Raw genomic sequence first — 18,055 nt, forward strand, 5'->3', positions numbered from 1 at the left:
CTTCCCAAAGTCTTTGCCATTTCAGTGCCAACACTTAACTCCCACTTGCTTGGTTTGAAAACCGTGGTATAATCCTTGTTCACTCACACTTCATAGCACAGCAAATAGCAACAGCTGTATCTGCAAAATATCCTCAGAACATGACCACTCCACACTGCTTCTGCCCAGGTCCAAGCTAGGGTGTGCCCTGGGACTGGAAGAGCTAGTCTGCAGCTCCAGCCTCCCATTCCATGCACACCCCACATTTGCACTACCTTTCGTCTTTCCCAAGCACGGTAGTCATTTTAGAACAAGTCTCACCAGGTCACTCCTCTGTTCCACTGTGGTCTTCCTAACTTGTTGAGACCAAATCTTACCCCTGCTTACCTCTCCAACCTCATTTCCCACAGCTCTTCTGCATCCTCATTCCACTCCAGCAACACTGGTCTCCTTGCTTTGCAGGAAACACACAGGCATAATTCCACTTTGCATGTACTGTCCCCACTGCCTGACATGTTCTGCTAGGTATTCATGAAGCTCAAGACCTCAACTTTCTGGGGTTTTACATAAACAGCTTCTTAGTAAGACCTTTCCTGACCCCTAATTTTAAATCACACTGCTCCCCAACACTGCCTCTTCTCCACACTTATCATATATGACAATACACTATAAATTTTATTTGTTGCTTTTGTCTCTGTCTCTAGAATTTAGGACTCACGAGGGTCTTTCTTCACTATTTTCTCCTAGTGCTTGGATTAGTATCTCTTATATGTTAGGTATCCAACAACATTTGATAAAATGTTTCGGTGAATATTCTGCCTTAAATGTTGTCTCATCATGACATAAAGTTCCACATCTCCAATTTTCTTCTTCCCTTATATGCTACAGTTCAGTTTATTGAGCCACAATCTGCTTTCCTAGAGAACTAGAAATGTCAAGGGTCACTAAGAACTTGAAACAAGGGCTACCCTCATTCCTTAAGTGCTTCAGATTCTATCTCCCACCTACGTCTCTCTCAAATTTCTCTTCTCAGCAACTCTGGAACCACCACTTCAGTTCAGGCCCTTGCTGGAACCACACAGTCCAAAGTATAAAGCCCATATGCTTCATCCTGACAAATAAGGCTCCTCTCTGATCTGACTACAACCCACCTTTAGAGCCACATCCTGCAAAGGATTCTTCTGCACCCCATTCTCCGGCACCCTGCTCACTACACATCAACAGCGTTGCTCACACTTGTTTCAGCTTTTACTACTCTTCATAATTGCCACTCACTAGTCTTCAAGGAACAATTCCTTACTCGTTTTACAGGACCCAACTCAAGTGTTAAACTGCTGTAAAGCCATCAAAATAACTACAGCTAACAACCACTGAGCGCTTTCTATTCACATGACCCAAGTAACTGACTTGCATTTTATCACTGAATCCTTAACAAGGCTATTAGAAAAGCACTAATAATCTCCCCCTTTATACAAAGATAAAATGAGGCTTTAAAATGTTAGCAAATGTGTCTTAAGATTTAATAAGCAAATAAGACAGGATTTGATCTTAGGTTTATCTAACCCCAAAGTCTAAGTGACAAAACACTAAATGAACAGCTGAACTGACCTTCACATGACTATTCTAGTCTTTATTAAGTTGAGGTCATTTTGAAACCATTAATTTTATTGTTGTGAGACAAGAAGTACAAACCACAACTCTAAGAAGCAGCCACTTTACAACTACTCAGGTAATAAATCAAGGAATTCACTCTAAAACATTATTTTGGTTTGCAGGAAAGCATATAATTTTTGTGGGCATATTTATGTGATGAGAAAAACTAATAATAATGCCATAATTGCCAGTTTACAGCACATACAAAGTTACAGGCAAGATAAAAGACAAGAGCCTTGCATTCACATGGCACATAGGCCACATAAAGATCATCTGATATGTCTAACATGACCTCTGGAATGTTAGTTGCATCAGGGCTCTATTTCCACCCAATAATTATAATTCCCCTAGTCTTTGCCGTCCTTGGCAGAGGTTCATTTCACTATCCTTTGCATTACAAGCTGCTTCGTCGGGTTTGCATATAGCATCGCACCCAAAGGTGACTCTGATGGAGCTTCTGAAGGAATCCCCAGCAGGTCTCCATAGAAATGGCCCCAGGGTTGTCTCCAAAGTGGCCCTGCTTGAGTTGCCATGGTAAACAACCAGGATAGATTGCTCTATTCAGTTCTCTGCCAGGGTCGCCATGGTGACTGCAAAGGAGAGATCCTTAGAAGGACCTCACAAGGGCACGTTTCCATGGTGACCCTATCCTGCATATTTCTAAGCAACTTCCCTTTGGTTGTTCCGTGACCAATCACAGCAGGTTCATTTTGAGAGTAACCCTGGAAGGTTGCTTCCAAAGATATCATCATAACATAGGTATTTCAAAGTGAGGTATACAAACAAACGACATGAAAATGTAAGTGGAACCATTCACAAATCATCAAATTAGTGCCTGTGCATTTTAGGATCTGTTTTTGATAGGTAACAAAAAAATACTTGTAATGTCTTTGATAAACATCTCTTTTTCAGATCCTAATAAAAATTATCTTACAGAATAATGCAGATAATTAAAGCTTTAAATTTCTCCAATCTCACAGCATAGAATCTAACTAGGTAAAAAATACTTTATAGTGGACACGTCTCTCTCTCACACACACACAATGAAAGCAAAAACACAGATGGCTCATCAGGTTATAACGGGATATCAAGGAAATTTTTATAGAGCAAAAAGACAAAATATTTGCAAGTCAAATGAAAAGAAAAAATGTGTTTTTTAGTTGAGTTGGGAAAGCCTAGCCATATTTGGGCCTAAGCTATTTTTTCCTGTATTTCTGTGGTTGGAACAATCCCAACTACTCTTCCTTTCAATTTAAAATACGAATATAAGCCATTCTGAACAGATGCTCGGTTTTTAAGCCATTTTACTATTCTCCTGAAACTTTAAAATACTGTACTTTTTTCTAGTATCTAGTCAAGGGCAAATTTTTATCTAATCACAAACTTCAACATCTCATGAATTTAAATATCTTTAAAAACTATCTAACAAATTAAAAAATTCTACAGTTCCAATGATACAATTATAATTTTGTATTACATGTGCTCACCCATTTTTGTTCCTTCCAGTTGATCCTTTAAGTTAAAAAATATATATATGCACATATATACATATATATATTGCTTATTGTAGAGTTTCCCAACTGGTACAGTGGTAAAGAATCACCCTACCAATGCAGGATGTGCAAGAGATGAGTGGGTTGCAGGGTTCCATCCCTGGGTTGGGAAAATCCCCTGGAGCAGGAAATGGCAACCCACTCCAGTATTCTTGCCGGGAAAACTTCAAGGACAGAGGAGCCTTGTGGGCTGCAGTCCATGGGGTTGCAAAAGGTCAGACATGACTGAGCAGCTGAGCACATCCCTTATTGTATTGAAAAGGTTAATCTTGGTTTTCCTCTTTTTTTTTCCTCTTTTTTCTCCTCTGTTGAGGTTAAAGCAAACGATATTCCCCTCAAGCACTGGTTTCATTTGTTCTACATTTTGTTTCTCTCTTTCACAGATTCCATTCTCCTACTCTGTCCATAACAGCGTACCACTCCCCACTCAGGTTCTATTCAGGAGAATAAACTTGAGTTTGAAAAATAAAGATAGTTAAGAAAGATGAGGGTAATTCACAATCATTATTTAGTGAAATCTCAACATTTAACAGAAAGTCTGACTTTGTAGAGACATTGTCTCAAGCCTTCAACACGTTTTATCAATTAGAGCAATCACTGCAATTCTTATTCGTTCACAATTATTTATTCATTGTCCACCATGTACCAGACATTGTTCTTTGGGCTGAGAATGCTTCAGGAAACAATTAAAAAATTCCTACCCTTTAAGTATTTAGATTATGGACAGGGGAAAACAGAAAGAAAGAGAAGATAAAAGGAAAATCAGTAAGACTATCATCTTTTGTGTCAGAAAATTATTAAAGCTAGAGAGAAAATTAGAGCAGGGAGGAGAGAGGTTAAGCCCCAAGCCAAGTTGGGATGGGCAGTAATAGTACTATGGATTAACAGGGAGGGTTTCAAGGATTCACCCACTCAGATGACAGAAGTGTGCTCTAACTTCTTAAATTAAAAATAAAATTAGGGAAAGCTCTTCCATAGAGAATTCAATGAAAGTTAACAGGGTAATGAGCAATTTTTCCTATATTTATACTTGCTCTCCGAGAGGCAGCATGGTCTGAGGCAGGCAAGTGATCCCATCACCTCCAGTGCCACCACTGTTTCAAGAACTGTACAAATTTGGACAAGTTACTCTACCTTTCAAGCCTCTATCTCAATTTTAAAATGATAATAACAATTCTGATTGGATAGTATTACTTTGAAAATACACAAAAGACAATAAAATATAAATACTAACCTATTCTGGGTGAAAATATAATGTCTAAAAATTGCTTTTGAATATTTCAAAAAAAAATGAGAAAAGAGGTTAAAAAAATAAACAGGCAAAATGTTGGGAATTAATGAAACCCAGTGATAGATATATGAGTTTATTATGTTATTAGATCTTTTTCTATGTTTAAAAATTTCCATAAAAAAGTATTTTATGGAAAGAATTAAATTTGAAAACAAATATACTTCCTTTGTAAAGATGTTTATAATAACTAGAAAATATATATAAGAACACCAATTTAGCTTATAAAATTTTCTTATAAAGCTAGTAAAAAATAGATTTATTTACTGAGTACTTACTAACCATCTGGAACAATGTTAAGTTCTTTTTTCCATAGCTTATTCAAACATTCTAATTTTACAAAATTAACTTCATACTTTACTCACTGTAAGAAAAAAATGTAAGACAGAAAGGCAGAAAAGCATCTTAAGTTTACAGACTCACATGGTATGCAATGTATAATCAATTTTCGGAAGGAATTTTAGCATCAGTTACTGAATGCTTAAAACAAGCATGTAATGGAGCTAATAAAATCTTAGACAATGAATTCTACATGATTATAACAGGAAAATTAAAAACTTACCAGATCAGTATCTGCCTTTTTGGACGTCAAAGCTTCAACTTTGGAATCCAGTTCTGCCTGTATTTGGTCTCTTCTTTTCATGACAGCCTTTGTATTAAAACACAGGAAGGAAATAGGCTGTACTTTGTTTTAATAATCTTTGTATAGCAAAAATATACATTTGCAAATAGAAGTAGCATCTCTTCCCCAGGCCATCAGTCATCTGGGGGTATAATGCCTTAAAATGTTTTTAATCTCTAAAAGCTAAACAGATAGCAAGTACTTAAAAGAAACTTGTTCATAAATCTTCTATTCGTTTTCACAGTGTACATCTTACTGATTTAAGTATTTCATGTACAAAATACAAATGCTTTGGTGGTGTACTCAAGGCACATATAGTTCTTCAAAAAGACCAAAGAATAAAACAAATTAACAACAACAACAAAAAAAAATCAGTAGAAGCACTGAAAATACATGCTATGGTGTAAACTAGTTGTAGTTGTGAAGGCATATGCACCACGCATCTGTAAGTATCTACAATCAGCCTTCTTACTGGACTCCAAAAGCTAATAACTAAACAAAGTCAATTACAGTGGGGAATCAAAATGGAAGTGTGCATTCACATCTTAAGATTTTATTTTAGCTTAAAATATATGTGTTAACCAATTAGCCAAGCTTTTAAGGAAGAAATATGGCCTCTACTCTGACTGATAGGAGTTCCACCTTATTTACTTGAATAATCATGATTATATGTTTCAGTTAAAACACCCCTGTGAGGGCTTTTAAATACAGAATTCATCTACATCTTTTACAATGTTTTCCAGCATTTTACAGTGTCTTTCCCTTGGTGACTCACTTTTCTTCTAGACAGTCTACCTGGGTTTTGCAGATGCAAAGACTGTTTGTACCCATCTTTCACTGGTTTTCACAGTATTAATTAAATAGCGAAATTATAATAATGAACATAAGTGGCCTAAACAGTTCAAGGCAAAAATAAACTAACTCTGGGTAAGCAAACAGTTCAACCAGAAGAGTGGAGTTGTAGGAAGTATAAGAGAAGAACCTTAATGCGGTACAGGTCTTTTGAGTGTTTTCAGAGGAAGAGAAGAACCTAAACGGCCAATCAGTTAAATGGAACCAAACAAGCTCTATAGAAATTGTATGAAAATTGAGTCATTAAGGATAGAAAGCTGACTTTGCAGGTGGCGCTGGGGGTAAAGAATTTGCCTGCCAATGCAGGAGATGTAGAGATGAGGGTTTGATCCCTAGGTCAGGAAGATCCCCTGGAGGAGAACATGGCAACCCACTCCAGTATTCGCGCCTGGAGAAGCCCTTGCACAGAGGAGCTTGGTGGGCTACAGTCCAAGGGGTCGCAGAGAGCTGGACAAGGCTGAAGTGACTGAGCACAGCACAGCACACAAGGATAAAAAGCATCCTGAGAATAACTCACCCTAGTTTTGTGCCTGGTGGAGTCACTCTTAAAATGTTCAAAAGAGATTAACATCTCTCTTGTGTTCAAAGAAATGAATAGAAAATTCAACTAATTGTCACAAATTCTCTTATATTTACTTAAATGTTTAATTGCCATTAATGTCAGGAACTCCTTCCTTTTTCTAACCCAAATGGCACATACAATAATTTAGACCCATTAAGATCTGTTTCCATCAATATGAAATACTGTGCTTCATATAGATAGAAATATTTTAAGTAAGAGGTGGCTTCCGAAGACAACTAGTGAAAACAGCAAAAATTTAATCCTTTTGTCAGAGCATATACTTTTCATTATTTTAGCTCACACTGAAGAAAATATTCCAATATAAAACAGAAACAGATCTGCAATGTAAGTGCTACTGATTATACCCTAGGAACCTACAAAATAATACAATCAAATGAGGACTTATAAAATAATTCAATTCTGGTTGCTATTATCATTTTTCCACACCTTTAATGATACATGATTTAAACTGCATAATTTCCATCTTGACATAATAAACAGCAAAACACATCTAATTAAGGGAAAATAATACTATATTTTTAATGATAAAAATCAGATCTCTTTGAATAGCCACACAAGAGGGAGATCAATAATGAAGTAAACCAATGGAACGTAGCCAAGGGAAATGAAGGCAAAGAGGAGGTGCCTCAACAGTGAAACACTAGAGGGCTTTGGGAAGCAGGGAGGATGTGCTTATAGGAGGACCCCAAAAGAGTCAAGTAACAGCAGAAGCCTGAAATACCTTCAAAATATTTAAAGATTCTGTGAAGGAAAATCTAAACATAATAAACATGAAAGAGGCAGATATTATGCTGAAAGGTTGAGAGAGTTTTTCTTACTGAGACAGAAACAAAAAAAATTTTTAAATCCTCCTAAATCAAGAGTACATGAAAACAGAAACCAGACATAGATTCAAGCATAAATGGCAAAAAAAAAAAAAAAAAAAAAATGGATTACCAGTGAATGCAAACTGACTTCTTCCACCACTGTCACCTACAACACCAGAAAGCTGAGGGTGTCAGTTCAACTGTGTGAGGTATTATGCAGAGAATACAGGATGAAAAACATTAGCTTTGCAGATAACATCACAAAATCCCAAATATCTAGAGACCTAAACTTGAACTTAGGAGGTTACATGTAAAACTTTGGTATAAAAGGAATAAAAGCCTTTTCAAGTCATGAAAGAAAAACATGGTAATTTGGAGGATTTCTTTTTAGAAGCATCCAGAAGACAGAACAAACATCAAGATCCTTCTCAAGTACTTTCTACATAATCATACAAACAAAATAAAACATACAAAATCCCTATATTATAGGGATTTTCACACAAATATGAAAACAAAACATAAAAAATATGTATATTCATATAAATCCCTATGTTATAGACAATAAGAAAAGACCTTATTTTTATCATTGTGCACATGCTCCTGTACATGAACATTAAGAATGTGGATATCATCCTTTAAATGTACTAGAAAGCAACTTGTCCATGAAAAGAAATTTCTAAAGTGCTGAAAATTCTTAAAGGAAAATTTTTAAATGCTGGAAAAACTAATCATACTCTCTATGTAAATCTTGACTGAGGATGCTTCAAACCTATGTTATAAACTGCTGTTACTACGGTTGAATATGCCTGTCTTTTATTAACATATTCTTCCACTCATCAATTCATTCATGCAGTAAACAAATATTTATGAGCATCTACATGCAAAGTATCTTTCTATGAGAGGAAGATAGTGGTGAACAAACAGAAACAGCAGCTGCCTTTATAAAGCTTATAAGCAAGTCAGGGACTCAGGTGGAAATATAGTTAGGAGTCCTTACCATTAACATTTCACTATAAAGCACATACTCATGTACAACAGGAAGCAGAGCCTCTGAGAGTCCAGACATCCGTTTTTCAGTGGCCTTACTGCATTTGTCAATGCAGCTGGCAACACTTTTTAGAGTATCAGCCAGATCTTCTTCCGATGCCGACCACAGAATATGAATTGGGCCATATTCTTTCATTTCATCTAAATACTCTAAAAAATAATAAGTTCCTCAATTTATAATATGTTCTTTCAATATATACTTCAACATAATTTCAATCATATACTTAAAATATATAAAAATTCATAAATTTATAAGTTTCAAAATCCCTATATTATAGACAATAGGAAAAGACCTCATTTTTCTCATTGTGCACATGTTCCTGTACATGAACAATAACAATGCAGATATAGTCTTTCAATAAATTGACCTGTCCTCCCAGTCTGCTGAGACCAGTCCTTGAATAAAAGTTTTCCAGGTGTAATCAATAATAACATGCTTTTCCATTGTCAAAAGTATCCTGGCTTGGGCAATAAATTATATGATCACTGTATCTATTGTATCATGGACTACTGCCTACCAAACTATACCTGAGTATCTCATTGGCAACATGATGTAAACAAAACATGTCTTCTTTTCTTCTTCTCCTGTTTACATATCCTACTTATTGGCAATTGCTTCCAGAGATCTAAGCAAAAAATGTGGAGTCACCCTAGACCCTAAACTTACACCTACAAAGAGACAGTCAATCACTAATTCCAATCTTTCTAAATCTGTATCTGTTTATCTACCCACCCATCCATCCATCTACCCACCCATCCACCTATCCTCATTTGTAGTCATCAGCATCTCTAACCTGCACTACTGCAAGAGACTTCTAACAATTCTCCCTCTCAATTTTTGACACAGTATATGAACATTAAAGCCTCTTAGCTGAATTAGTCCTTTAATTCAGCTTTAAAGTCCTTTAAGTCCTTCAGTCCCTACCTCGCCTTTCCAGGTCTAACTCCTGAAAATCTCCCTCACAGGTATTTTAATTCAAGGCAAAATAACAGCTCATTCATGAATATCATGATTTCTCCTAAGTTAAACACTGCATATGTCTTTTAGTTGCCCTCTACCATTTCTATCGTCTGACAAACTACTTCTAACACTTTAAGTCGTAACACAAGTAAATCTCTTCTGTTTCTGTTCCAAAGGATTCGTAGATGCTTTGTCCTCAATGAGTGTCATAATTTTATAGTTCTATTAAAGCCTATCATAATTTAATACTATTATCTCACTCTATTATAACTGCTTGCATAACTCACATACTCTGAGGCCATATGCTCATTAAAATAGGGCAAAGTCATTATTTTTTTAATCTCAAAGCCTAATACATAATGTATCAATGAAAGAATGAACAAAAGACTATTCAGTCCTTGATAATCCATTTATCCAAAAATTTGGATTTCATATTAAAATCTGAATATTTTTATACATTTGCTTTCACACTATCAATGTTTAATGACAGATGGCTTTTATGGTAGAGGATGTATGAATAGTGAGAATTTTTGGTCTAATATCCACATAAGTATAATTAATTTCTCTATATTTAATCATCTTACTAGTCATTGGAGTTAGTTGAAATATGTCATATTGCTCTAAATTAAACTTTTTTACTAAACTATTAAATTTTTCAAAAGTTTATATGATCAGGTAAAGTAAAAAAGACTTTAAAAATTTAAAAACAATAGAAATACTAGTTATCACCTAAGGAAGATACTAGGTTTGACAACCACTAGGATCCTTCCACAGAGGAGGCAATGGCACCCCACTCCAGTACTCTTGCCTGGAAAATCCCATGGACGGAGGAGCCTGGTAGGCTGCAGTCCATGGGGTCGCGAAGAGTTAGACATGACTGACCAACTTTACTTTCACTTTTCCCTTTCATGCATTGGAGAAGGAAATGACAACCCACTCCAGTGTTCTTGCCTGGAGAATCCCAGGGACGGGGGAGCCTGGTGGGCTGCCGTCTATGGGGTCGCACAGAGTCGGACACGACTGAAGTGACTTAGCAGCAGCAGCAGCAGCAGCAGAATCCTTACAAATCACATCCTCCTGATCTAGGCCTATCTTTTATTTTAGATAATGGCCATGTGACACTATCCCTTCTCCAGGGGATCTTCCCTTTGGACCGAACCTGGGTCTCCTGCATTGCAGGTAGATTCTTTACTGTCTGAGCCACGAGGGAGGCCCCGATATTTCTAGAAAAGAAAACATTCTCCTTTATTTCTTTTCTTAATTTCTGCATATATCAAAGTATGTTGTTTACCATGTGAAGTATTTATTTTAATATAAAGAGCTTCCTTGAAATTCTAAACTGTGGTTATATAGCACTCAAATTGCATCTGTATGGAAACACTTAATGAGCTGCACTGTAATTTGTCTGTTAATATATCTGTTTCCCCAACTAGACTGTGAACTCAGGGACAGCTACTATTTTAACCCTCCTTCAATCTTTAGCACAAAACGTTAGCACATGATGTGGTCAATACAAATTTGCCTAATTAGGGAACACAAAACAAAGTCACAGAAAAAAAAAAATAGAATAAAAAGCAAGTCAAAAGAGAAATGACTCATTATGATAACCAAATTCTTCATGATTTAAATATGAAAGAAATGCCTTATATATCTTAGACTCCCAGAACTCCAAAATAAAAAACACACCATCATTTTAAATGAAATCTTGATAAATGAGCTTTACATTTGAAATACCAAGAAATCCCTTAAATTTGTGCCAGTGTGCCTCCACTCCTTGAAACTGAGAGCTCAAATTTATAAAGCCCACCACAAAAACCCAGTTTCCTTTTGAGAATTTCACAAATACTAGAGCAGATCAGAGATTTGAAAACTAGTCCCTTGCACCAGTAAATATAACACATAATGATGATATTTGATATTCTATAAAACTCTTAAATGTCAAGAGTTTCCAGAGGTCTCTTTGAATTGCCATACCACTTAACTATCCATCAAGAATTCACTGAATAGAATTGGAATCACTGAACCTAGTTAAAACAATTATCTTCTAGATTTTTTTAAAATTACAAATGGTAAATACAAAGACAGACCAAAAAGGCATAAATCAAATTATTGTCAGACTTCGCCATCTATTTTAAAGGTAGGTGAATGCAATTTTAAAAAATTAGCAAAAACTCATCATAGAATTTATAGAATTCAGAGAATCACGAAATAAAATCTAACTTGAAATAGGAAAAGAGATCTATTTTAAATCTCTCTGCCATTGCTTGGACAGGTCTAATATAGTGTTCCTGAACCTCCTCCCTCGCCCCCCGCCCAAGTAAATGTGGAAACCCTATTTCCTGAAACATCACTTCTTTGATTAAAATGATGGTCCATGTTGAACATTTGAGACTGACTGCACCCAAAATATTAAGCTCTTTATCCCTATTACTTATAAATGGAAATAAGAATGTGCGTGTGTGCTCAGTCATGTCCTACTCAATGCAACTCCATGGACTGTAGCCTGCCAGGTTCCTCTGTCCATGGGATTCTCCAGATAAGAAGGCAAGAATAGTGGGGCAGGGTGCCATTTCCTCCTCCAGGGGATTGTCCCAACCCAGGGATCAAACCTGGGTCAGGTCTCTTACATCTCCTCCATTGGCAGGCAGGTTCTTCACCACTAATGCCACCTAGGAAGCCCTTGTGTGTTATGTCATGCCAGTCATGTCTGACTCTACAGCCCCAGGGTCCGTAGCTTTCCAAGCTCCTCTGTCCATCAGATTCTCCAGGCAAGAATACTGGAATGGGTTGCCATTTTCTCCTCTGGGGGATCATCCCAACCCAGGGATTGAAACTGCATCTCTTATGTCTCCTGCATTGGCAGGTGGGTTCTTTACCACTGGCATACCTGGGTATACTCCAATAAAAATTTTTAAAAAGAAGAAAGAGAGAGGAATGCCCAGCCAATGCCCAGGTTGGGAAACTGAAACTGTCAATGATGAACTGCTGGAGTCTTAGTATGGACAATTCAAGGAGTTAAAAACTCCAGAGAAACCCAGCCATGGGTGAAATCCCACAATATTGTGAGATTTACCTCCAAAAGCCTGCACAGTAAATATTAGGTAAAAATTACTTCTGCTTCCTGCAGGAGGTGAGAAAATAAGCCATTTTGTAATAACCAGGGTACTCTACCTAATGGCCAGGGTTCTTCTTAACAAGGCCTTCCCTCGTGGGAAACTGGTTACCCAGAGTATAACCTGCTGGGGTATTATCAGAGCCTAACTGACCTGGTAGCTTCCCTGGATGGCTCAGTGGGCAAAGAACCTGCCTGCAATGTTGGAGACCTGGGGTCGATCCCTGGTTGGGAAGATCCCCTGGAGGAGAGCAAGGCAACGCACTCCAGTATTCTTGCCTGGAGAATCCCCATGGACAGAGGAGCCTGGTGGGCGACAGTTCATGGGGTCACAAAGAGTCAGACACGACTGAGCGCCTAAGCACAGTTGAGCTGGAGGAAGGGAAACACCTAACTTGAGCCCACCCTGGTCATCCTGTCTCAACTAAGAGGGGGAAGCAAAAACCCTGAACTTCTATGAGGCTCACAGTGGTCCAGAGGCACAGACTCATGAAAGGACTGAGACCTAACCACAGGTCTCCAGAAAGCTTCTCCTCCCCACACCTCGCCACCACATTACTAAAGGCCTGTTCACTTTTATGAGTACATCATGTCTGGCTACCAGCGGGGAAAAAAATTACAAGACATACTAAAAGGCAAAAAACACAATTTAAAGAGAGAGCAAGCATCAGAACCAGATGTGGCAGAGATGCTGGAATGAGAGCATGATTTTAAAACAACTATGATGAATATGCTAAGGGCCCTAATTAGATACAGTAAACAGCATGCAATAACAGATGGGCACTGTAAGCAGAGACAGAAATCCTAAGAGTGACCGAAAAGAAATGCTAAGTTGATGCTGCCTTACCACACCAGCAAATGGAAAAGATTCATCAGAAATGCAACAACTTTGAGATCACAGTTCAGCAGTTCTACATACCCCGTTCTTCCTTGTAGATTCTCTGAGATATTTTATCTATCAAATTTATTTTCTGGCTAAATATTTCAATGAAGTTATTCATTTCCATGAACTCCTCAGGGCGACTTTTAACTCCTCTCATTGACAATGCAACCGCTCTGACTGACTGTCCCATCCTGCTGAGTAATCCAGGCCCTTGCTTCTTGTGAGAAGAGAATTCCTAGGAACAAAAAAAAAAAATAAAACATCAGTGATGAAGCAAACAATGATATTCTAAGATCCAACAACAAAAAAAGAAATCTAATTGGAAGAATAAAGATGATAAAAAGGTTCCATATACATCTTTTTTATTTCATGTTAATTTGAAGCAGATGAGTTAGGGCACACAGTCTTTTCTCTAAGTCTCAGTCTCCCAGATAACATTCCTTTCCAAAGTGCTCCTGTAAAACATGTAATCATGTTTTCTCAGATCCTTCAATCAGCAAGGTATAACAGAGGGAACTGCACTTACAAAGATACTGGAGAAGATACGAAGAATGATATGAGATGAAACCTGTATTTTATTAACAGGAATTTAGAAAAATGATTGAGAAAAATACCTCTCAGGGTCTAAGCTACTCCCTAGGAAGAAAAATTGGGAAACTTTGTTAATCCTTTAGTTATAATAATGGCTAGCATTTATGAAGAGCTTAATGTTATTGGCACTATACCTGCATGTTTATATACATCACTCACAACAACACAGTGAAACAGGTTCTATTATTATCCTCATTGTACAGAAGAAAACAGAAGCAAAGGAAGGCTAAAGAAGCTTGCTCAAGGTCCAAGAGCAATGAATTGGTGGGTAGGGATTGAAGTCCTGGCGGTCTGACCCCAAGGGCTTCATTGCTAAGCACTAACTGCCTCTGCTTTCTTAAAGTCACTGGAATAGTTGGGAAATAAACTCCCTGACCATAGCTCTGCAACCAACTTAACTGGATAAACTGTTATACTTTCTCAACTGACTGGCTGTCTTTGGAGAAAGATTTTTAATAAAATATGTAATAGATGGTTCACAGTTAATTTAGGAGAGTCAGCTACAGATTTGCAAAGTAGAAATGTTATAAACGGATACACCACACAGAAGTATGGCCTACTGAAAAAGAACACCAAGAAGGACAAGGGATTCTGACAATGGGTACAGCACTTACTCAAACATAGGTTTGAGATCAAAGATGATCTGGAAAAGATAATGTGTTATTTAATATCTGGATAAATAATACATAATAATATTTTTATCTGTGGATTTGGCAGTCAGCATTGTTACTGAAGAGTAACAATGTCAAAGTGTAACATAAACATTCACACAGGTACAAAAATCTATAAATAACAATGCTGACTACCAGATCTATAGATAAAAACAATATTATGTAATAGTCACCCAAATATTAAATAATATATTATCTTTATAAGATCTTCTTTCTTGAAGGTCTTACCCAAAATAACATATAAACTTGTTAATTTCCAAGTCAGTATGATTTTGTGTGCAAAGAATATAATAACAAATGCCACCCTTGACCAGGCAGTACGTCTATTCAGGAGGGCTACTGCATCATTTGATAGAGTAAATATTATCAGAAAGAGCACAAGTCACAACTAGCAAGCTGTTACTGCAACTGCTGACTGTAGAGAATGTTTCTAACAGCTTCTAAGGGTCTGGAGTCAGGCCACAAATTCTTCTCACATAAGTCACACAGGGCTTCCAGACACCAAGTACTGTCAAAATTGAGATGAATCACTTCTTTAGCTTCAACACTTTGGCAACAACTGAGAGACAGAAAACTCAACATTGGTCATTAAGTATTTGATATTGACCGTCTGTCCTACCTATCGTCTTTCATGGTGAATTAAATCTTAATAGAAGGAAAGAAAAAAAACAAAAGGAATATAAAAGGAATCTGTATTAGAAATTAGATCCTCTAAAATTAGGTAATTGAAGGAAAAGTAAGAAAACTATATATATTATCTATTAATCCATTCATCCATCCATCTATTAATAAAAAACTTTTAACTTGAAAAACTCTGACTCATTACTACTCAAAACAGTGTCAATTTTAAAATGTTTTTATATTTTCAGTGTTAGCTATATGCAAGGAGTACCCAGGCAGTTTAAAAAATATATCAGCTACCAAGAGAAATATGAGGATGTATATGTGAGAAAGGTATATTATTTTCATAATGTTCGTATGTAGACCTGATACAGGGTTGTATCTGAAGGATATTTCTTAAATGTTTAAAACTCCATATTAATTCAAGGTTACTACTACCTGATTTAAAAAGGTAAATAGAGGAGTATACAACCTACTACATGTACAAATACTGAAGGATTATATGAGTATAAATTAAAATTTTTTACCCAAGCTTCTGCAGTAAGAAAAATTTTAAAGTCTTCATTAAATGTCAGAGTCGGATGATCAGCAATTCTGTTCAAAAATTTGTGCAATGCCTTCCTGCGAGTCTCAATGAAGTCATCATTAAAGCGTTCCACCATTCCTTTCACTATAAACTTTTCTGGCAATGGCTAGGGCAAAAAAAAAAAAAATTAAAAGGTATCTAAGCATTTTGTGGCACAGGATTATAAGGAATTCTACACTTTTTCTTTTTGGAAGACTATTTGAACATGTGATCATTTCTTATAAAAATAATTTTTCAAAATTCACAATGCTAGAGCCAAATACCAGAAAAACTTAACACATTACAATAGTTTAAAACAACAAATCTGTACATAGATTGAAAAGTTTAAAAACAAATGTTTCTCAGAGAAATGAATTGCACTGAATCAAAGGTCTGAAATTGGGTGTTAAGACATTCTAATGATTCACAAGACAAAATGGCAGCTATTCCGTGAAAAAAAAAAAAAAAAAAATGTAAACGTACTGGAATAATCAGAGTTGGGTGTGCTTCTTCAAGTTTTTCTTTCAACCAAAGGAAATCTTGATAACGTCTCCTAACTTCAAATTCACTGGAGTCAAATTCCCCACGAGATGTCTGAAGAAAGTAGGAAAAAATAACAGCACATGCAATATAAGACAGAAGACATTTGCCTAATGTTATTTTAGACATTCTGAAATAAATGGGTCTCTAAGAAAAACTAACAAATTCTAATTATTCAGTGTTTGTCAGCCTGTACATTTTTTTTTTTTCTTTTGCAGTCATCAATTCATGTAGCAGAAGCAACAAAGCAAACTTTCCAGTATTCCCAGAAAGAAAGCAAACATCACGCTCAAATTTAAAATCCAAACTGAAAAATCTGTCTCAGAGCCACCATCTGTCTTCCACAAGATTTTAACTACTATTATCTTTGGCATGACTTTCTTGCTAACAAGAAAGTGTGTTCTGACTTTAGGTTTCCAATATATTTCATTTCTCAAGATGATCAAAATTCAGAATTTGAGGAAAGTCCTATTTTTGCAACTTGGAAAAATAACCTGAACATAACTGAGAAAAAAAATGTTTCCTTGGAATATGCTCAAATGAATTGCTTTGCTAAAATTTGCTTTTAGTATTTGAAAATTCTAACATTAACCAGAGTGATTTTACCACTGTTTAAAAATGTTATTAATGGGAATTTAATGTGAAAAGCAAATCTTTCTGTCATTTCTCAAGGAATTTTGAACTATATGCCTAAACTCCTAAAAGTTAAGCAAACACATTAAATATCTGTTCTCAACAAACCAGAATCTATTCCAACACATATGACAAGAAGAACATGGGCACAATATCAACCTCACCTCTATTACCTGAATTACAAGCCAAACACAAAAATAGCTTAGACAATGCACACTCACCTCTTATAAGAAAAAAAGTCACTTAAATCGTTTTTAAGAAAATTATACAGGAATATTGTTTGAGATTTTCCTGGAGGAGTAAATATGGAATAAATAACACATTACATTATTTCACACTCACCAGAAATATCAATCACCCACACAGATGAACACAATTATAAAATTAAGCAGTTCAAGTCAAAATAAGATGCAATCTTAATTGTCATAAAATAAAGTTCACAAAAGCTACACTTGCCAAGGTTTATTCTCATAAAGTGAATGTTTAGAATATCATAAAATATATCTTAGCAAAACACTCCCTTTTTAGTGGGAAAAAGTAGAGGTAAATGAGATGCAGAAGTCTAAGGAACTACATGTTCAAAAAAAACTACAAAATCTATTATGCAAAATGGTACAAATTGTGGAAGTGGTAAAAATAGGCCAACTAAATCTAGTGGAAACACAGTTTAACAATATATATACAAGTTGGTATGTGTACATATATAGGCAAATACACACACATGCATACATACACATATAGACAAAACATGGTTAAAGTAACTCGTTAAACAATACTCACTGACACCTATTCATACCAGGTACATGTGTACAGGTTAACTACCAATTTCCAAGAAAAAATAAGTCGCCATAATTAACAATAAAAACACTCAAACACTGTGAAGTTAAAATAAGACTGAACATTACATGTCCTTAAGAATTCCCAAAACTTCAAGTTGACACAAAAGAAACTTGTATAAATTCCAGAAACAGGAAGATATAAAATCAAGTCAAATAATTGGTTGCTTCTGTCCTCATCACCCTGCCAGTGACTTAAGAGTTCTCTAACATACCACAATAAAGAGAAGAAAGAAGAGAATAAGTACAAACCTTAAGG

At 36.0% G+C, this 18,055-nt stretch overlaps 1 protein-coding gene across 2 annotated transcripts in view; it reads right to left on the reverse strand.

The window, feature by feature from the left end:
- SNX7 (sorting nexin 7) overlaps nt 1-18,055 on the reverse strand; it is a 107,821-nt gene that overhangs the window by 52,874 nt on the left and 36,892 nt on the right. For both annotated transcript variants that reach the window (XM_061121312.1, XM_061121313.1), the window contains exons 3-7: nt 16,271-16,381; nt 15,750-15,914; nt 13,376-13,574; nt 8,334-8,533; nt 5,036-5,122 (exon numbers count right to left, since the gene is read on the reverse strand). In XM_061121312.1, the coding sequence (XP_060977295.1) occupies nt 5,036-5,122; nt 8,334-8,533; nt 13,376-13,574; nt 15,750-15,914; nt 16,271-16,381 (762 nt within the window). The remainder of the gene's footprint in view (nt 1-5,035; nt 5,123-8,333; nt 8,534-13,375; nt 13,575-15,749; nt 15,915-16,270; nt 16,382-18,055) is intronic.

Source organism: Dama dama, chromosome 20, assembly GCF_033118175.1.
Source record: "Dama dama isolate Ldn47 chromosome 20, ASM3311817v1, whole genome shotgun sequence".
In the NCBI taxonomy this organism is placed as follows: domain Eukaryota; kingdom Metazoa; phylum Chordata; class Mammalia; order Artiodactyla; family Cervidae; genus Dama; species Dama dama.